We start from the raw sequence: 21,847 nt of genomic DNA, 5'->3' as shown, positions 1-21,847 counted from the left end.
AGAACCCTGAGATCAGGAGTCACATACTCTACTGACTGAGCCAGCTAGGTGCCCCTCTAGTATTTATAATTTGCTTTTAGTATTTATTTGCTTCTAGTATTTATTATTTGCTTTTCGTGTGCATGTCTTATCTTCTCAACTAGATTATGAATTTCAGGGCAGGGACTGGGCCATATTTATCTATGTGTCTCTCTCAAGACACTTAATATGTGCTCAATAAGTGTCAATTTTAAAATTGACTATCAAAGACACTTTGATAGTCTTTCCAAAGCACTTTTCAGCCATTATCTCATTTGATCATTACATCAACACTACAAGATTGGAGGAGCTAGAAATATGTTATTTCCTCCTTGTGACAAATAAGGAACCTGAAGCCCAAGGTCACAGACAGAGAGAGAGAGAGAGAGCTGGAACAGATAATTACATATGAAGGTTTGAGCCAATTCAAGGTTTCCCATGGCTCTCCCCCTCGTTCCCCTCTACGCTATCTGAAGACAGGCCTCTTCACCCTTCACCTTTGCATTCCCCAAGTCCTTTAGAGCTGTTTAGCCAAAGCTTTGTAGTACCAGATTATAAAACTTGACAAATACGAGACATGAAATTTCAGTAGATTTCTGATCAGCTCTGAGTCACCAAAGCATGCTTGCTATTTTGTTCCAAGTGTCGTTTGTTAGGGACATTATGCCTGATATTTAATGATGCTGCACCACAGAGCTGAGGAAGCATAAATGATTTTTAAAAGCCGTAGAAAATGACAGCACTTTAATATTAAGCACGAAAGGTGGCAGCTGACAAGATGACCAGGGATATAAAATTTCTGCACTGGATCACACTATTCCTCTATGTATTGCCAGTAGAACTCTCTGGTTGGTACTAAAGGAAAATATGAAACTCTCTACCACCCTGCACACCTAACCAAGATTCCTGCCCCACCACCCCAGACTACCAGCTTCTCTGATGCAAGAGATTTGAGAAACTTGGTGTAATTTACTTAGCATCAAATATTATTTTAGAAATAATTCACTTAATGATTACATTCCAGTCAACTTTGAAAAGAGGGTGGGAGTGGGTGGTGTTTAAGACAGAGAGAGGTAGGGGAACCCCCTTGACAGAAGTAATGATCTTGGGTTAAAGTCTGTAGGCAGCCTCAGGTCAAGCCCAGTGAGAAAGTCAGTCATCCCCTCCCTCCCATCCAGCCTCCTGCTGGGACCCCTCATTGGCTGAAAGTAGGGCATATGGAAACCCTGAAGTATTTACAGGCAGTCCTTACTGGTTATCTGGGGGGGCAAATGGAAGATATCTAGCTCATTGGTCTAGAGATGGGCCCGTGACCCAGTCTGGTCAATGAGACATATGGGAAAGTCCGCTGTGTACTTTGGGAAAGATTTTCTTCCCTGACTGTTGCAGGAAGAAGGCTCCTCCCCTTCCTGCCTGCTTGGGATGCTGTTGAATTGGATGTACTTCTTGGATTTCTGCAGCTACCCTGTAACCATAAGGAAAATGCAAAAAAACATGACCACAGAGTTACTAAGAAGCCTTGGGATCTCCAGCTCCAGACTTATTATTAAGCAAACTATACAAGTCCCTGTAGTTTAAAAAAGAAGGAGAGAAGGTGAAAGGGAGGGAGGGGGGAGAGGGAGCGAGCTAGCCTGAGAGAGCGAGGTGAATGAAGGATGAGAGATAATGAAGTTAGAGGAGCCTGGGAGGAAATTAGATTGGAAGCTGACCCAGGGGGCAGCGCCAGAGTGAAGAGACTGGCAGGCTTAGTGTGGGCGGCAGGTGTAAGGTTCAGAGGGCCATTGGGTCCGATTTAGACTCTGTGAGCTGCGACCATGAACAAGTCACTTAACTTCTCGGCGCCTTAGTTTTCCCCTCTGTAAAATGGGTATGATAGTGACTCTCTCGTAGGATGCCCTAAGAACTGACGTAAGAACTAAATGAGGAACCCGCAAGGCAAGTAAAGCCTATTGACATAGCTCTTGACTCATTGTAGGCCCTCGATAAATGTTAGCAATCATTACCATTTTCTCTACATTTGCCCTCAACAAAGGGGAGGCCCTCAGAAAAAGGGGCAAAGAGGCCTTCACATCCCGCACTCCAAAAGCCGAAAAGCCGGGCTCGCAGGTGGTTGAGGACTGAGGGCGCGCGCTCGACGAGGGGCGGGGCCTACAGTTCCCGCTTCAGGCGGGGCCCCGCCCCTCCTCCCTCCCACGGGGCCGCTGTGCACTTTCGGCCTTTTCCCCCTCTTCCCCGAAGTTCCTGCTCAGTCCACCCGGGCCTAGCTTCCCCCAACCCCAGTGCAGACCCGAGTGAGAGGTTCCGGAGCCCGGGTGCGGGCGGGATTTCGGCGTGGACGCTGCGGGCCATCCCGCCACAGGCCGCTCCGCACTGCCTCGGGAGCTTCAGCTGCCCCATGGTGTGCAGGTTTGCCTCTGAGGGTCGGAGGGCGGCGCGGCGGGGAGGAGGAGTGCTGGGAGGGTCAGTCCGGCCAGCCCCCGGCCTCCGGCTCGGCCGCCCTCGCCCTTGGGAATCCTTGGCTGCCCAGACGGAAGGGAAGTAGGCGCCGGAGAGCCCTCTCCGCATTTTGATTCATCTCGGGCCCTGTAAGGGTCACATCTTGTGAAAATACCTGTAAAATCAATTTAACGTTCAGTGCAGCGTGTAAAGACAGCTCTAAGAATTTAAAAGACGCCTGAGTCAGAACATTTAAATGCTTGGGTCCCTGTAGCAGCGTTTTAACACGTCTGAGTGCAGAGGGTGGAGAATCGAGTCTGATTGTCGCCTTCGTTCACGCCCTGTAACATTTTAAAAGGGTAAAGAAAAGCACCCTAAGAAAACCCTAGTGGGCAGTTCCCCTAGGGAGGGAAGAACAGCTGACTTTTTTGAAATTTGGATTGGTCCTCATTTCCGTCTGCGAAATTTGCCTGCAGAACTTAGATCAACAGAATTGTTAAAACACTGAGTTTAACTAGTGGCTTTCGTTAACGAGTTGTATTATTAATTCTTGATGTCTCATCCAAGGCAGGATTTATTATCTCTTTTGCAGGCGAAGAAAGTTTGGCACCAAAAAGCATTTCCCTTAACTTCACACAGCAGCGACGGCTAAGCTGCAAATGAAGTCCTAGCATCTGGACTCCTCATCTGTGTTCCTCTCTAGACCATGTTACAAAATAAATGAGTAGTAGGGGCGCCTGGGTGGCTCAGTCATTAAGCATCCAACTCTTGATCTTGGCTCAGGTCATGATCTCGTGGGTGGTGGGATGGAGCCACTGCCCCACCAAGGGCTCTGCGGTGACAGCATGGAGCTGCTTGGGATTCCTTCTCTCCTCTCTCTGCCCTTCCCTGCTCTTGTTCCATCACTCTCTCTCTCTCTCTCTCTCTCTCTCTCTCTCTCTCAAAATAAATAAGTAAACTTAATAATAAATGAGTAGTTACTTTGATGCTACTCATAAAACAAGGGAGTAAACCAAATGTTCTGTGAACATCAAATGTTAAATCCTAATAACCTTCAATGTCTTCTTTGGGAGGCTCAGCTGCCCTTTGGAGTTTAATACCTTACAGAGAGGACAGGGTGGAGCAAAAAAATGGAAGATAAGGTCAAGGGAAAAATTTTGTCTGGAGTCCAAACTGTGCCCACCTTTACTGCCCCTTTGTGTTGATGTCATCCTTTTCAGTGTACTCCATGTTCTGGCAAAACACCCCACAGCCCACAGCCCAGCCTTAGCTGTATTAACTACACCTTTGCATTGCTCTTTTGGCGCCGACCTTCCTGTCAGTCTTCTTGTCATGCTCTTTCCTCCAGGTGCTCTTTACTAACGCTGCTATGTGAAAACCAATGGTGGTTGTTCAATATGGAATGATTTGTCATTCCTGAAGGATGATTCTAAAGTTAATGATCAAAAACTACCAACAGGTCTTAGATGAAAGGACAAGTTAAAGAAGTACAAGAAACTATTGTGGAATTTGAAAGTGGAGTTATTTGACTAGGGAAAAAAAGCAGACATTGACTCCCCACCCTCCCTTCCTCCAACTCACTCATCACTGGCAAGTAGCAACTCCGTTTTAACTTAGACATAATGGTGAGGGGAGGGAGCATCGTCCTGTTCAGTGAATTGGAAAATTTTCTTTCCAAAGAAGGTTCCTTTTTAGAAGGCTTGGAACAAGTGGAAACATTTATGTGCTTAGAATGCAAATTGTCTTGCCACTTAGAAGTCTGTCTATAAAACTTGCAAGAGCTTGGGACCCATGATGTGCAATATAGTCCCTCCCTGTAAGAGGCATCCCTGAAGTTCCTCCCCAGCTCATAGACAACAGAAACTTGAACCCATGGTAGTTTTCTCTGGAGCAGCAACCCAGTTTATTCACTTTGTGTTTTCTTTCACTCAGTTCTACAGATAAGAATTTCAAGAAAATCAGATGGCATCCGGGGATTTCTGCTCACCTGGAGAAGGAATGGAAATACTCCAACAAGGTAAGGGCTGCCATTTGAAGGAGGTTTGATGACTTCTCCAGAGAGATCTTATCCAGGTTCTTGCTTTCTATAATAAAAAGGATTTATAAAGTTCACCAGTATGGTTTCTCACATAAAAGCCTAAGTTTCTGGGGGAAACTAGAGAATACATAAAGATTCTTAAATACTCTCTTATTGGAAAACATATTACACTGGCTCCTATCAAGTGTCTGCTCCTGCAGTGGACTAAAAACTCATGCTGCTCTGATGCTGTGTTAGCAGGCATAACCTGAATGTAAGGCTGGCCAAGAAACTCTGAAGGCTTCCTTCCTACCTGCATCTTGAATTTTCTCATATCTTGTACTCTAAAATCTCAGATGCTTCCATATCGTCTCGTATCTTGAATTCTTTCCATATCTCACACCCTTTCTATATCTTGAATCCTTCAAGAACTTGAATCTTCTACATTTTGACCATTTCCATGTTGATCCTTCAGTGCCTGAGGGGAGAAAAAGGAGATTTCTTATTCTTCAAAGGGACTTTCTGAGGGTCTAAAGAATGAAAGTTTGATTGTTTGGTAAGTAGGAGTAAAACAGAGGACCCCAGCAGAAAACGTGTGAGAAAAGAGATAGAAAGGCCGATGGGGTGCCTGGGTGGCTCAGTCGGTTGAGCGTCTGACTTCAGCTCAGGCATGATCTTGTGGTCTGTGAGCCCGAGCCCCACGTTGAGCTCTGTGCTGACCGCTCAGAGCCTGGAGCCTGCTTCGGATTCTGTGTCTCCCTCTCTCTCTGCCCCTCTGCCACTTGTGCTCTGTCTCTTTCAAAAACTAAATAAACATACATTTTTAATTTTTTTAACGTTTATTTATTATTGAGAGATGGAGAGACACAGAGCATGGGGAGGGTTAGAGAGAGGGGGAGACACAGAATCTGAAGCAGGCTCTAGGCTCTGAGCTGTCAGCACAGAGCCCGACACGGGGCTCGAACTCACAAACTGCGAGATCATGACCGGAGCCGCAGTCGGTCGCTTAACCAACTGAACCACCCAGGAGCCCCAATAAATGTAAATTTTTAAAGAAAGCCCCTTGAACCTATGGAATAACCAGAGGATCCCAGTTTCCTGCACTTTTTCTCATACATGTGCTGCTCTGAATCCAGGTGGGTTACTCAACTCTGTTTACAATAAGAATTCCATTAAGTTTTTCACTTATCCCTAAGAATATACCTTTTCTCAGTCTTGCTTATGTGACTAGAGATCACATCCAAAGGAACTTTACATGTTTTTTTTTTTCCCCCTTCCTCAAGAATTCTAGTTATTCAGTGTGAATGAGGTATTTGGGGTACTGTGGTGATCCCTACTAAGAGGTCCCTTATTCCTGACTCTATTTGTGTAATATTTTCCAACTGTACTTCCATTTTCTAAGCTCTTAGTTTTATTATCTCATTATTATTTTTTTAAGTTTATTTGTTTTGAGAGAGAGAGAGAGAGAATGCACTCAGGGAAGGGGCAGAGAAAGAGGAGGAGAGAGAGAGAATCCCAAGCAGACTCTGCACAGTCAGCACAGAGCCCTATGCAGAATTCAAACTCACAAACTGTGAGATCATGACCTGAGCCAAAATCGGTCACTTAACTGACTGAGCCACCCAGGCACCCCAAATCTCTTAGTTTTATTAGAGACTCATTCCCTAATCCTTGATCAATATCTTTGTATATATTATAAATACTTGTTACTTTGAGTGTTGCCTCTAGTTTATTTGTGGGGTTTTTTTGTTTGTTTTTTTTTAAACATTTCATTAGGGGCGCCTGGGTGGCTCAGTCAGTTAAGTGGCCAGCTTCGGCTCAGGTCATGATCACACGGCCTGTGAGTTCAAGCCCTGTATCGGGCTCTGCATTGACAGCTGGAGCCTGCTTTGGATTCTGTGTCTCCCTCTCTCTCTGCCTCATACCTTGCATTCTGTCTCTCTCTCTCTCAAAAATAAATAAACATTAACATTTTTTAAAATAAATAAAAATAAATAAACATTTCATTAGATTTAAAAAACTCCCCTACCAAAAACCTTTTTGAAAGTGTTAAGCTAAGAGTTATTCTCAATTATATATAATACCATCCTTGCTTTTTTTTTGTCTCTATGGGGACATCCCACGAAGTGTGCAGCAAACAGCTTCCTCCTTGTAACCTGAGTGAAAAGGACCTGTTACAAAACCCACACTTCAGCAAGCTGCTGCTGAGTCTCACACAACATGTAGACGAGAGTGGCTTAAGCCTCACCCTGGCAAAGGAGCAGGCTCAGGTAAGAGCTCTCGGGGGAGGGATGATAGGAGGAAGGGAAAATCTTCCAAGACAGAGAAGTTCCTACCTGGGATTTTTTTGGTTTTCTAGGCATGGAAGGAAGTTCGACTGCATAAAACAGCATGGTTGAGGTCTGAGATTTTACAGAGAGTCATTCAAGAGCTGCTTGTGGACTACTATGTGAAGACACAAGACACAAATTTAACTTCTGAGGACAAAAAGGTGAAGCAGGAGAGACACAGGAGGCATTGGTTACCACCTGCAGGAATGACTAGGCCAACTATGGCTTCGCCTGATTGTATGATCTAGGGGAAATAGGAGCTTTGAGTAATGGTTATCAAAAAAGAACTGGACAGGGGGCACCTGGCTGGCTTGGCGGGTAGAGCATGCCTCTCTTGATCTCAGGGTTGTGAGTTTGAGCCCCATGTTGGGTGTAGAGATTACTTAAAAATAAAACCTTAACCAAAAAAAAGGAAAGAAAGAAATGGACCGTAGTTATGGGGGAAGAGGTGGGTGTGTTGTTAGGGTTTTGAAAAGGAAGACTGACAGGAGAAAGCGCTGGCAGCTGAAGGGGATAACGTGTTTGAGGACTTTAAAAATGTGTGAAGAACTGGTATATGAGGATGGAGGAGGTGGAGTGGGAGAAATTTTATAGTAACCTCTTTTTGTTTTTTATTCTCTTTCAGTTTCACGAGACCCTTGAACAGCGGCTACTCGTGACTGAACTGACGGGGCTGTTAGGGCCCAGCCGGGAGAAGGAAATGCCTCCGCTGCTAGGGGTGGAGAAAGCCGACCTTCTGGAGCTCATGCCCCCCTCAGAGGTTGGGAGTGGGCAGATACGGGGACCAAAGAAGTGAAATGGCTTAATTTCTCCCATATACTTAAACGTGGTCTCGTTACACTTTATTGTTTTTTCAAAAATGATACGAGTTAATTTCATGGGGGGGCCAAACTGTAATAAATAAGAGAGAGATATGTTACACAGAAGAGAGTAAAAGCTGAAATACTACATCTAGAAATAAATACAGTGTTTTATATATAACTTGACATAAACGGTATTATAGCCTCCATGCTTGTATAGTGAATATAATCCGTTTTCAATGAATATATTTTGGACTTTTTTTCGAGTCAATAAATAAACATAAATAAACCGATAGTTACTAAAGCACTCCAAGCACAGTGCCAGGCACGTAGTTTGTGCTCAGTGTTCTTAGTATATCATCAATTTAAATCACTGGTAGGATTCCATTGTGTGGGGGCACCTGGCAGGCTCAGTTGGTAGAGCATGTGACTCTTGATCTCCAGGTGGTGAGTTTGAGCCCCAGGACGGGGGGGGGGGGGGGGGGGATTACACAAATAAACCTAAAAAAACCCAAAAGGATTCCATTGTATGAATGTAGCACAGTTTGCTCAACGTTAGTGATCGATATGGTTGTTTCTACATTTTGCTGTTAGAAACCACACTGATAGGAACATGCTAGTTCATAGGTGTGTTTGCCTTTGTATGATTATTTCCCGGAGTATTAGTACTTGAGGTGGGATCAATGGGTCAAGAGGATATACACATTAAACATTGGTGCATATTGCCAGCTCCCCACTTTTTCATCAACATGGGCTCTTAACCATCATTTTATCCTTTGCAAATTTGGTAGGCTAAAAGTGAATCTCCTTGATGTCTCTTGAGGCATTTTCTCTGGTTATCACTGAGATACTTATCATCCTGTGCTCATCGGCTGGATCTTCCTAGTTCTAACGGTCTATTTGCATCTCCCTTCTCATTCCTGCGGATGTAGGATTTTGTGTGGATGAGAGCTCGGCTCCCGCTGGAAGTAGAGGAGCAGCTCAAGAAGAAATGTTTCACCCTGCTGTGCTACCATGACCCCAATTCAGGTGAGTGCTGGCACTCTGTTCTGTCCACAGCTGACCTTCCAGTCTCTTGGTCTGCTCTTCTGAGAATAACTTGTTGAATTATAGATTTGCGACAGAAGCTAGGAAGCACTGGAGAGGCTTCTTTCCTTGCTGGTAGAATACAAGCAAGGAATTGTGTGAAAACCAAGTGGGAGTGTCCTCTTGCTACAGGGAAGGATGAATTCATTCTTAGGAGAATCGGAATGGAATAGGGAGGAAAGTTCAAGCTAATAGGTGTTCTCCTTATCTTATTTATTTGACTTAAGAATTAAGGGCCAAATCTGGAATTAAAGGTAAGAGCGAGGGGCACATGGCTGGCTCAGATGGAAGAGCATGTGACTCTTGATCTCTAGGTTGTGAGGCCAAGCCCCACGTTGGGTGTAGAGATTACTTAAATAAATAAAATTTTAAAATAAAAAAATAAAGGTAAGAGGGGCGCCTGGGTGGCGCAGTCGGTTAAGCGTCCGACTTCAGCCAGGTCACGATCTTGCGGTCCGTGAGTTCGAGCCCCGCATCAGGCTCTGGGCTGATGGCTCAGAGCCTGGAGCCTGTTTCCGATTCTCTGTCTCCCTCTCTCTCTGACCCTCCCCCGTTCATGCTCTGTCTCTCCCTGTCCCAAAAATAAATAAACGTTGAAAAAATAAAATAAAATAAAGGTAAGAGGAAAGAGAACTTAATTATGAGAAGTGGGCCATTTTAACAGGACGTCAGAAGAAAACCTGAAGAGAGAATTTGTAGAGCTAGATAAGGGATAAGGCACTGAAAAATGGCCTCAGAAGGGCAGTAGCAGTTAGGGTTTTCCTGTCTAGTCCTCTGTTTCTTTGCCCAGATTCAGACAGTGAAACCTTGAAGGCGGCAAAGGTGTGGAAACTGGCAGAGATCCTGGTGGGTGAGAAGCAGCAATGCCAGGATGCCAAGAGCCAGCAGCAGGAGCAGATGGTGCTGCTGGAGAAGAAGAGTGCCACCTACTCCCAGGTTTGTCAGGGCAGTGGGATAGCCACTCCCCCTTTTATCCTGGCCCCAGGGGCACTTTGGGGGAAGCCAAGAATTTTTTTTTCTAATGTTTATTTATTTTTGAGAGAGAGACAAAGCGTGAGCAGGGGCGGGGCAGAGAGAGAAAAAGACAGAATACAAAGCAGGCTCCAGGCTCCAAGCTGCCAGCACAGAGCCCGATGGTGGGGCTCGAACTCATGAACTGTGAGATCATGACCTGAGCCAACGTTGATGCTTAGCCGACTGAGCCACCCGGGTGCCCTGAGGAAGACAAGGATTTCTGATCTGCCTTCTTTACTACTGACTTTGATTTTGCCCTCTTCTTCCTGCCTCCCGGGGGCTCAGGTGCTTCTCCGCTGCCTAGCCTTGCTGCAGAGGCTTCTTCAAGAGCACCGGCTTAAGACTCAGTCTGAGCTGGACCGCATCAATGCTCAGTACCTAGAGATCAAGTGCAGTGCCATGATCCTTAAGCTGAGGTGAGCTTTGACCCCTGTGGGTCCAAGGAACTCTGTCTCACACACCACCCCCTTCAATCGTCACCCTCATCTGTCTTTCCTCTCCACCATGCCTAGCACCTTGTGGGTATTAGCCTTTGGATTACCCATAAGCATTCACCATTCCTGAGTCTTATTTTTAAAGCCTTCTGAAATAGGTGCTTTCCTGTGAGATGAGATACATTGCTCAGGAACTCAGAGTGACCTTGCTTGTCCTGTCACTGCTTAGCCCACACCTTGACCATAGGCAGGTACTCTCTGTTGTGTTCATAACTTTGCTGTTGTCAGGGATCATCAGGCTGATATTTCTTTCTTCCCTTTGTCAGGATGGAGGAGCTAAAGATCTTGTCTGACACTTACACTACTGAGAAAGTGGAAGTTCATCGTCTCATTAGGTAAGAACTCCCGGGGTGCCTGGGTGGCTCAGTCGGTTAAGCATCCGACTTCCGCTCAGGTCATGATCTCATGGTTCCTGAGTTCGAGCCCCACGTCGGGCTCTGTGCTGACAGCTCAGAGCCTGGAGCCTGCTTCGGATTCTGTCTCCCTCTCTCTCTGCCCTTCCCGTGCTGACACTCTGTCTCTCTCTCTCTCTCTCTCTCAAAAATAAAATAAACATTAAAAAAAATTTTGAAAAGAAAAAGGTAAGAACTCGTGAGGACAGGGTGCAGTTACTCAGAGCTGGTCCTGTGTTCTCCATACCTATTCATTTTAACGTGGTCACATTCTTGTCTACTTTCTTTCTTTTTTAAAAAAATTTATTAATTTATATTCAAGTTAGTTAACATACAGTGTAGTATTGGTTTCAGGAGTAGAATCCAGTGATTCATGACTTACATACAACACCCAGTGCTCATCCCAGTAAGTGCCCTCCTTAATGCCCATCCCCCATTTAGCCCATCCCCCCACCCACCTCCCCTCCAGCAACCCTCAGTTTGTTCTCTATATTTAAGAGTCTCTTATGGTTTGCCTCCCTTCTGTTTTTCTTATTTTTCCTTCTTTTACCCTATGTTCATCTGTTTTGTTTCTTAAATTGCACATATGAGTGAAATCATATGACATTTGTCTTTCTCTGACTTACTTTGCTTAGCATAATACACTCTAGTTCCATTCACTTTGTTGCAGATGGCAAGATTTCATTCTTTTTGATTGCTGAGTAATATTACAATGTATATAGGGGCACCTGGGTGGCTCAGTTGGTTGGGCGACCAACTTCAGCTTAGGTCATGATCTCCTTGGTCCATGGGCTCGAGCCCCATGTCGGGCTCTGTGCTGACAGCTCAGGGCCTGGAGCCTGCTTCAGATTCTGGGTCTCCCTCTCTCTCTTCTCCTACCCCCCTTGTGTTCTATCAAAAATAAATAAACATTAAAAATTTTTTTTTAAATTACACTATATATATATACACACACACCACATCTTCTTTATCCATTCATCTGTCGATGGACATTTGGGCTCTTTCCATACTTTGGCTATTGTTGATAGCGCTGCTGTAAACATTGGGGTGCATGTACCTGTTTCAATCAGCATTTTTGTATCTTTTGGATAATCTTGTCTACTTTCTGAGGAGCCAGATCCTTATATTGTATCTTCTGTTCCCCGGGTGTATAGGGACCGTTTGGAGGGGGCCATCTGCCTACAAGAGCAGGACATGGAGAAGTCCCGACAGGTCCTAAGCACCTATGAGGTCCTTGGGGAGGAGTTTGACAGGCTGGTAAAAGAGTACACTCAACTCAAGCAGGCAACTGAGAACAAGCGCTGGGCCCTCCAAGAGTTTAACAAGGCCTGCCGCTGAGCGCTGGCTGGTGGGGGTCTGGAGGTGGACTTCTGCTCCGGTGCTGCCTCCCCCTCCTGCCAAAAGGACCACCTCCACCTGAGGCCCACCTTCACTCCGGAAGTGTGAGGACACTTGCTTGAAGCCCTGCAGTGGTTTAGGCACCGTCCTGGTTTTTCTTCCTTGTTTACAGTGACTGAGTCTCTTCTGGGAAATGTAACAGATTTATATAATTTTATGTGCAACTATTTGTCAGTGTCAGCCCTATAGGATATTTGATTACCTCCTGAATAAAGTGATGATGCTTCCTTTGGGCAAGGATGAAAAAAGAACATGAAAGGTGGGTAAGGAGGAGAACTGAGTGGATCCAGACAGACCAATGGATAATGCCTCTGCTAGCAGTGGGAGGCAGGAGTGCAGCCTGCCCACCTGGAGCCTTAGAGGCTTCATTCTTGGAGAGCAGACTTGGATTACATCTGGCCTTGCTCTTGAAGAACTGTAATATCCAGAGGAGTGCTCGATGCCAAGGCGGGGGGCGGGGGGGAGGGGGGGAGGATCTATTCCATCACCACAGCTCTCAGTGGGGCAGTCCTGATAAAGCAGCAGGGTACCCAGCTCTGTTACTAGAAGGGACACCCGCCCCTTGGATTCCTGGTTCCCTCTGGTGTGGTTTGAGGGTTACTTTTTCCTCTGAAAGCAGAGAGTGGGAAGAGATCACCCTGAGGGACCAAGTTTCACAGTCCACTTATTTTAGAACAAGGCAGGGCCCTGATTGGCATCACAGTCGGGGACTGAGAACAGAAGCAGAAGACCTCCACCCTTATTTAGAAGAGCCTACCTAGCTTCTCAAACTTCTTTCAAGGGAGGCTGTCTCGAGGCATTCTGCTACAATGAATAACGATGGTCTTGGATTGCTTTATAGGAAAGACTAAGGTCTTTGACATAATTTTATTTTTTTTTTAAGTTTATTTATTTTGAGAGAGAGAGTGTGAGTGGGGGAGGGCCAGACAGAGGGAGAGAAAATCCCAGAGAGCCAGAGAGAGAGAGAATCTACACTGTCAATGTAGAGCTGGGGCTGGAACCCACAAGCCCTGATATCATGACCTGAACCAAAATCAAGAGCTGGATGCTCAACTGACTGAGCCACCCAGGTATCCTGACATAATTTTAACTTTTTTTTTTTTTTAGCTTTTTCTGTAAATGGTGCTTATTGCCATTTATCTATAAGGAAAATTAACAAATCACAAACCAATTAAAGGAAAAAGTCAGAAATAATCAATATTGCTTAGTTCTATAGTGTTCTTTTCCCCAACATTTTTGGGGTAATGTTTCAAACTTACAGAAAAATATAAAAGAATAATACAATAGGCACCAGTATAATCTCAACAACCTAGATTCAACAACTACTAACATTTTGATTTTCTCTGTTTCTTTTCTCTCCTTCCTCCCTCTCTCTCTAAATAGATTGATAAATATTTGGTTATATGGACTTTTTTTTTCTAGAACCATTTTATAGTAAATTACAGATGTGATATTTCATTTCTTAAATACTTAAGCAGGTAACTCCTAAAAATAGGGGCACTCCTCTGTATAACTAATAAAATTATTATACCTAAAAGTTAGTAACTTTGTAATAACTCTTATCCAGGTCATATTAAAATTTCCCTAATATGTTTTCCTGGTCTAGGGTCCAATAAAGGCCCAGGCATTACATTTGGATATTAGGTTTCTTTAATCTCTCTCTCTCTCTCTCTTTTTTTTTTTAATGTTTACTTATTTTTGAGAGCAAGAGACAGAGAGAGAGTGCAAGCAGGGGAGGGGCAGAGAGAGGGAGAAAGAAAATCCCAAGCAGGCTCCACACTTACTGCAGAGCCCGATGTGGGGCTCAACCTCATTAACCAACTGAACCACCCAGGCGCCCCTTTAATCTCTTTAAAAATAGACCATTTCTCCTACCTTTTTTTTTTTTCTTTTTAAATAGAAATTAATTTTTTGAAAAATCCAGGCTGGTTACTTTGTAGAATGTCCCATTGTCTATTTCCTGCAGTAGTTAACTTGCACCTTTCCTGTTCTGTCCGATATAGTAGCCACTAGCCACATACAGGTATTTAAATTCAAATTTAAGTTAATTAGGATGACATAAAATTTCAGTAGGTTGGTGGTTACTGTATTGGATGGTACAAATATACAACATTTCTATCACTCTAGGAAGTTCTAGGGGCGCCAGACTGGTTTAGTCAGTGGAACAGTCAGTGGGACTCTTGATCTTGGGTTGTAGTTCAAGACCCATGTTGGAAGGCAGTTATGCTCACCACTATGCTACCAACACTAGACCCACGTTGGGAGTATAGATTACTTAATAAATGTTTAAATTTTTTTTTAATTTTTTAAATGTGGAGCTCGAACTCAAACTGAGATTGTGACCTGAACTGAAGTTAGACGCCCAACTACTGAGCCACCCCAGTCCCAATAAATAAAAGTTTTTAAAAATATAAAGAAGTTATTGGGGTGCCAAGGTGGCTCAGTCGGTTAAGTGTTCGACTCTTGATTTCTGCCCAGGTCATGATCTCCTGGTGTGAAATTGAGCCCTGTGTTGGGCTCTGCACTGGTTGTGGAGCTGGCTTGGGATTTCCTTTCTCCTCTCTCTGCCCCTCCCCCACTCCCCACTTGTTTTCTCTCTCTCTCTCTCTCAAAATAAATAAACATTAGCAAAAAATACAAATGCTGTTTAAAAAAAAGTTCTATTGGACAGTGCTATAAGCCTATATTTCCTGTAAACTGGAAGTAGGTCTACAGCCTTTTTAGATTCAGGGTAAACATTTTTGCAAAGAAAACTTAATAGATGACATAACGTACTTCACATTATATCACCCTGGAGCCATATCAGGTTAGAGTGTGTCACTATTAATTATGCTGGGTTGGGGATGCCTGGGTGGCTCAGTCGGTTAAGCATCCGACTTCGGCTCAGGTCATGATCTCACAAGTTCGAGAGTTTGAGCCCTGCCTGGAGCTCTGTGCTGACAGCTCAGAGCCTGGAGCCTGCTTCAGATTCTGTCTCCCTCTCTCTCTGCCCCTCACCCCCTCACATTCTGTCTCTTTCCCTCTCTCTCAAAAATAAACATTAAAAAAAAATTTTTTTTTAAAGATTTAAATTATGCTGAGTTGGGTTGCTTGGTTAAGGTGGTAACTGCTGATGTCTCTAAAATATAGAAGTACAGGGGCGCCTGGGTGGCTCAGTGGGTTAAGTGGCCGACTTCGGCTCAGGTCGTGATCTCGCGGTCCGTGAGTTTGAGCCCTGCGTCGGGCTCTGTGCTGACATCTCAGAGCCAGGAGCCTGTTTCAGATTCTGTGTCTCCCTCTCTCTGACCCTCCCCTGTTCATGCTCTGTCTCTCACTGTCTTAAAAATAAATAAAACGTTAAAAAAAAAATTTAAAAAAAAAAGCTCAGAATTAAAATATAGAAGTACATTTTCCCTTTGTAGTTAGTAGCATCTGGAGATGACATCAAAAGTCTCAAAATAGTTTTTCCTGATATTTATTATGGCATTTAGCATTTCCTCAGTTAGGTACTCATTTTAAACCATACTAGGTTTTGGTATTTGAAATAATGATAAAAAAAATGGACTCTGTCTTAGTGTCTACAACTTATAGACAATAGTGGACACATAAAAACTGTCTAAGGATATGGGGCGGCTGGGTAGTTCAGTCAGTTAAGCATCCAACTTAAGCTCAGGTCATGATCTCCCAGTTTGTGGGTTTGAGCCCTGCATCAGGCTCTGTGCTGACAGCTCAGGGCCTGGAGCCTGCTTCAGATTCTGTGTCTCCCTCTCTCTCTGCCCCTCCCCCCCTCTCAAAAATGAATAAACGTTAAAAAATTAATTTAAAAGACAGTCTAAGAATATAAAGTAACAGGAAGTGCAAATGAGTATGGTTGAAAAACCAAGAGAAGTGAATCCGGGATTATAAGGTAGAGCCTTAGTAGGGAAAACAGATTTGGTTCAGGATTTGTAGAGGTGAGTCTGGGATGGCATTGTGCAAAAAGTGACAAAGAGAAAGGGGAAGCGATGGTAAGTGAAAGCACAGGGTGAGAAATGAGTAAATCGCACACCAAGGAAAGCTTTCATCTTAAATGACCAAAATTTGATAAGAATATCCCCTGGCATCAATCAAGTTTCTGGAGAGCTGAGGTTTGAGAAGTGACTGCCTGAGAAAACAAAATGGCTTCCAAGGCAGTGGTTCCCAGCCCTAGTTCCCTAAATGACAGGGAGCTGGACAGCTAGTTGTTCCTCGTGTTTCCCAAAACCTAAATAAAACTGAACATTTGCTAGCAACAGTGCTGCCCAACTATATAAAAAACATTGGCTTAAAAGCAAAACAAATGTGCTTTGTAAAAAAATTCAAGCAGAAATATATAAAAGTAAAAGGTTTAACGTGCACATGCGTGTACATACACACACAGCCCATTATGCCAATTCACTACGCCAGAATAACTAGACTGATTTGGTGAATATAATGCCAGAGCAGAGCTTTTTCTAAACATTTGCAAATGTATGCACAGAAATATTAGCTCATATCGTTGGGGGTATGGCTGTATCATGATTTCACCATTCCCTTTATGATAGATATTCAGATTGTTCCCAGTTTGCCCTATTACACAATGCTTAATTGAATATCATTGCATTTGTTTCTTGCTCAAGTGCCTTTAAAGCATTTTTGGTATAGAAAATCAATATATTAATTCTAGTAATTTCATGAAAAAATAAACTAATTCCTGAGCTTATGAATATAGTTTGGTAGGAAAAGTATCTCCAGACTGTTCCATGGAGGTGGGAGAAGGGACATGAAGGGTGTTCGGTGCTGCCCAAAGGGGACACTACAGCAGTTTGTCTTGGTCCTCATTCTTCGCAGTGAGTGGAGATAGCAGGTTCGCAGGATGAGCCGTTGGCTAGTGTGGACTAGGTGGGAAGGGGATTGGAGGAGGGCCAGCAGAGGGGGTGGGTGACAGTGAGAGCTGAAGGTTAACATCTTGGACTTCAGTTGCCCTCGCTGCCCCTCACGCATTTCAGTAGAGATTTACATTTACTGCCTTTCCTTCATTCTTTTGCAGGCATATCTTTCTTCACTTGTCTTTTACTACATCTGACCAAGAACTAAGTCTTGCTGATTCTTCCTCAATAATAAGAAACAAAGTATATCACCTCCAGAGCTCAGGATAGGATTGTTCTTTTTTTTTCTTTTAATAATTATTTATTTTTGAGAGAGAGAGAGAGAATGAGAACGCACAAGTGGGGAATGGGTAGACAGAAAGGGAGACACAGAATCCGAAGCAGGTTTCAGGCTCTCAACTGTCAGCACAGAGCTGAATGCAGGGCTTGAACTCACGGACCACAAGATCATGACCTGAGCGGAAGTCGGATGCTTAATCCACTGAGCCACCCAGGCGCCCCCAGGATTGTTTTCCTTAAGGAAACTCTGGGGCTCTTGGACAAACTAAACCTGTTCCTTCAAGGTTCTCTATGAAGGGTGACTATCCAGGTCTCTGGGGCAGCCACCCTGCATTTTCCCTCAGCCACCACAAAGAGGAAATACAGTGCCCCCCTAGAGCCCAGTCTGATGATCCCCAAAGGAGAAAGGAATCCCTGACATCCACCCCCCTCTGTGGGGCCCCTCACCCTGTGAACAGTCCCTCCGCATTACCCATCTTGAAGGACCTGAGCTAGGTTTTGTTAAAGGAACTGGTAGGTCAGGGTGCCTGGGTGGCTCTGTCAGTTGAGCATCCGACTTCAGCTCAGGTTCTGATCTCACAAGTTCGAGAGTTTGAGCCCTGCCTGGGGCTCTGTGCTGACAGCTCAGAGCCTGGAGCCTTGGATTCTGTGTCTCCCTGTCTCTGCCTATCTCCCACTTGTGCTCTGTCTCTTTCTCTCTCTCTCAAATAAATGTTAAAAAAAAAATTATATGTTACTAAAAAAAGGAATTGGTAGGTCTTTTCATATCTTAAGACAGTGAAAATGTAAGAGGCAACTGATAATGGACAAGATTAGCAATCTGTAGAAATAATTTACCAAGAAAAGTGGTATGTCGTCGATGGGGTATCTGGGTGACTCAGTTGGTTAAGCCTTAGACTCTTGATTTCGGCTCAGATCATGATCTCACGATTTGTGAGTTTGAACCCCTCATTGGGCTAGGTGCTGACAGTGCAGAGCCTGCTTGGGATTCTCCCTCTGTCTGCCCGCCCCCCCAATAAATAAATAAACTTAAAAAAAATAAAAAACAGTAAAAATGGTATGTATTTGAGTGGCTGAGGTCTAGCCTAAGTGGCTTTCCTAGTCTCAGAAAAATACAATGAAATTTAGAGACACTTAAATGTACCAAGCCTGGCTGAAGAAAGAACGTATAATGAAAAGTAAACAATTAGCCCAGAGTTTAGAAAAGGGTTATCCAAAGAGCAAGGTGAGGGCTCTCCCAAGTAACGGAACCTATGATTATATGATTATATTATATTATTATGTATGCTATATTATTATATTTATTATATTTTATTAATTAGATAAAAAGATTTATTTTAAGGAATTGGCTCATGTGATTGTGGGGCTGGCAATTCTGAAATTTATAGCGCAGGCTGTAGGCAGGAAACTGTGGCAGAAGCGATGCTCCTGTCTTGAGGCAGAATTTCTTCTTCAGCGGGAAACCTCGGTTTTTGCTCTAAAGGCCTTAAACTGGGGCGCCTGGTTGGCTCAGTCAGTTGAGCATACAACTCTTGGTTTCAGCTCAGGTCATGATCCCAGGATTGTGGGATTGAGTCCCACATCAGGCTCTGTGCTGCATTTGGAGCCTGCTTGAGATTCTCTCTCTCTCTCTCTCTCTCTCTCTCTCTCTCTCTCTCTCTCTCTGTTAAAATAAATAAAATTTAAAGAAAAGTCCTCCAGGAGCACCCGGGTGTCTCAGTCGGTTAAGTGTCCGACTTCAGCTTAGGTCACGATCTCACAGTTCATGAGTTTGAGCCCCACATTGGCCTCTCTGCTGTCATCACAGAGCCCACTTTGGATCTTCTGTCCCCCTTTCTCTCTGCCCTCCTCTACTCATTCTCTCTCAATAAATAAATAAACTTTAAAAATGTCTTTCATATAATATAAACACATTTATTACAGAACATTTGGAAAATACCACTTTTTTCCCACATATCAAAGTCATTCTGTGTATACAGTTTGTAATCTGTGTCACAGAATAGCATATCATTGAGTGGTCCTCCATGCTATTAAATTTTCTCTGGCAACATTGATTTTAATGGCTGCTTAAGATTTCATTGCATGGATGATTTATTTAACCATACCCCTATAGGATATCCAAGTTGTTGTTTTACATTCTTTGTAATCATAAAAAAATGCTACACTAAGCATTTCTCTTAATTAATCTTTGTCCTAGTTTGGAAAGTTTGTCTAGGATAGTAGGATAGCTTTCTAGAAGGAAAATTATAGATGATATATCTTAAGGTTAAGATCGAAGGCTCTAGAGTCTGTTGACCTGAGTTTGTACCCCATCTAAACTCTTTCTTAGAGGGGCAGCTCACTTAATCTTTCTAAGACTGAAAGAATAATATTTCCTACCTCACAGCGTTCTTATAAATGTGGAATGCTTTTCATAGAACCTGACACAAAAGAAGGGCTCAGTAATTGTTAGCTGTTTTTATTATTACAAATAAAATCATTTTTAATCACAAACATGTACACACATACAACTGGTCTGTTTCTGGACTATTGGTTTAGCTCTTTTATTCTCTCTATTCTTATACCAACTGCACGTTGTGTCTCTTTATTTATACATTGCTTATTTCATAAAGGGGTTTAAGGTAAAGGGCTAAAACTATAGAATAAATTCCTTCTTCACTCTCCTCTTTTTTAAAATTTTCTTTGCTTTTCTTGTCTGATTTTTATACAGATGAACAGTGGAATCATTTTGTCAAGTAACAAAAGATTCCATTAGAATTGTGATTGAATGTTGTAAAAGTGAGAAATTAATTTTGTAAGAATTGACATCTTTATGAGATTCATTTTTTGTAAGAACACGGCTGTCTCCTTTTTTTTCTCCTTCATTGTATCAGCAAAACTTTGTAGTTTTCTTCTTTTTTTTAATGTTTATTTATTTATTTTGAGAGAGAGAGTGTGTGCAAGCAGGGGAGGGGCAGAGAGAGGAGAGAGAATTCCAAGCAGGCTCCACGCTGTCAGTACAGAGCCTGACGTGGGGCTTGATCTCATGAACCTGAACTGAAATCAAGAGTTGGATGCTTAACCAACTGAGCCACTCAGGTGCCCCTATTGTTTTCTTTATATAGGTTCCTCACATTTTTCAGTAAGGTTACAACTAAGTATTTTATAGCAGTGTTATTGTTACCACTGTGAATGGGGAAAATATTAATCACGATATTTTTTTTAATTTTTTTAGCATTTATTTATTTTTGAGACAGAGAGAGAGCATGAACAGGGGAGGGTCAGAGAAAGAGGGAGACACAGAATCCAAAACAGGTTCCAGGCCCTGGGCTGTCAGCACAGAGCCCGACGCGGGGCTCGAACCCACGGACCGTGAGATCATGACCTGAGCCGAAGTCGGACACTTAACCGACTGAGCCACCCAGGTGCCCCCTAATAATGATATTGAAGGCTTACTATGTGCAGGAAAGTGTGTTGCTATTTTAATTAATTTAAACTGAAGTAATCATCAGGGTGCCTGGGTGGCTCAGTCAGTTGAGCACTGACTCTTGATTTCGGCTCAGGTCATGATCTCATGGTTCTTGAGGTGGAGCCCTGAGTCATTGGGCTTTGTCAGCACAGAGCCTGCTTGGGATTTCTCTCTCTCTCCCTCTCTCTCTCTCTCTCTGCCCCTCCCCTGCTCGCTCTCTCTCAGAATAAAGAAACATTTAAACTTAACTAATTCTCAATAGATAAAAACTGTTATTTACAATCCCATCTTATGGATGAGGAAACTGAGGCCAGAGATGTTTATGCTCACGTGGCTAGTAAATGGAAGAACAGAACTTTAATCTCTTTCCATCTGGCTCCATAGTCCTGTCTTTTTTTATATATATAAAGATTTTATTATTTTTTTAAATTTTAATGCTTATTTAGTTTTGAGAGAGAGAGAGAAGAAGCACAAGTGGGGGGGGGGGGGGCAAAGAGGGAGACACAGAATCCAAAGCAGGCTCCAGGCTCTCAGCTGTCAGCATAGAGCCTGACGCAGGGCTTGAACCCATGAACTGTGAGATCATGACCGCTAAAGTCAGATGCTTCACTAACTGAGCCACCTAGGTACTCCCAAAATTTTATTTTTAAGTAATCTCTGTAACCACGGTGGGTCTTGAACCCACAATCCCACAAAAGTCATATGCTCCACTGACTGAGCCAGCCAGGCACCTCTTCACAGTCCATAATCTTAACTATCATGTTTTTGGGATATTTTTATTAATTATATCTTCTAACTGGTTATTCTCAGCATTTAAAAGGCTACAGGAGGGAGGGAGATACGGAATCCAAAGCAGGCTCCAGTCTCTGAGCTGTCAGCACAAAGCCAGACGCCGGACTTGAACTCACAGACCGCAACCGCAAGATCATGACCTGAGCTGAAGTCAGACACTTAACCAACTGAGCCACCCAGGTGCCCCCTCCCCTTTTTTTTTCAGTTCTCATCATTTTAAAATAGATTCTTATGGATTTTCTATGTATACAATTATATCATCTGCAAACAGTGATAAATTTGCTTCTCTCTTTCCAAAAGCTGTAACCCCTTTTTCAAATTTCCAGCCTATTTTATTTGATTTTTCAGAATAATATTAAATAACACAGTGATGAAAGTAGACATTCTTTTTTTTACATAAACTGTTGACTTCGTATATATAAATACATGTGTTTATATATGAAGAATATTAACACTATTAGGAGTGTTTACAGGAAAT

At 43.3% G+C, this 21,847-nt stretch overlaps 1 protein-coding gene and 1 long non-coding RNA gene across 7 annotated transcripts in view; one reads left to right on the top strand and one right to left on the bottom strand.

Moving 5' to 3' along the window:
• Positions 1–2,206: 2,206 nt before the first annotated feature.
• On the top strand, positions 2,207–21,431 carry HAUS4 (HAUS augmin like complex subunit 4). 6 transcript variants are annotated; one of them, XM_040476639.1, is made up of 11 exons: positions 2,208–2,416; positions 3,914–4,044; positions 4,387–4,471; positions 6,599–6,741; positions 6,831–6,962; positions 7,427–7,561; positions 8,534–8,630; positions 9,478–9,623; positions 9,987–10,117; positions 10,462–10,530; positions 11,742–12,222. In XM_040476639.1, exons 3-11 carry the CDS (start codon positions 4,417–4,419, stop codon positions 11,923–11,925), a joined length of 1,092 nt encoding a protein of 363 aa, XP_040332573.1. In that variant the 5' UTR covers positions 2,208–2,416; positions 3,914–4,044; positions 4,387–4,416; the 3' UTR covers positions 11,926–12,222. The 6 variants fall into 6 exon arrangements, with proteins under 6 accessions (XP_040332577.1, XP_040332575.1, XP_040332573.1 ...); XM_040476638.1 differs by having other exon boundaries at positions 2,208–2,424; XM_040476640.1 differs by lacking the exon at positions 2,208–2,416 and adding an exon at positions 3,348–3,596.
• The window catches only part of LOC121031500 (uncharacterized), a 28,786-nt gene continuing 11,380 nt past the window's right edge, over positions 4,442–21,847 (bottom strand). The window contains exons 2-3 of the long non-coding RNA XR_005790735.1: positions 4,785–4,949; positions 4,442–4,538 (exon numbers count right to left, since the gene is read on the bottom strand). This is a non-coding gene — a long non-coding RNA (uncharacterized LOC121031500). The remainder of the gene's footprint in view (positions 4,539–4,784; positions 4,950–21,847) is intronic.

This window comes from Herpailurus yagouaroundi, unplaced genomic scaffold (genome assembly GCF_014898765.1).
Source record: "Herpailurus yagouaroundi ecotype Mexico unplaced genomic scaffold, PumYag 141, whole genome shotgun sequence".
Taxonomy (NCBI): Eukaryota; Metazoa; Chordata; class Mammalia; order Carnivora; family Felidae; genus Herpailurus; species Herpailurus yagouaroundi.
Note: the sequence above shows the minus strand (reverse complement) of the source record. Positions and strands in the feature narration are given on the sequence as shown.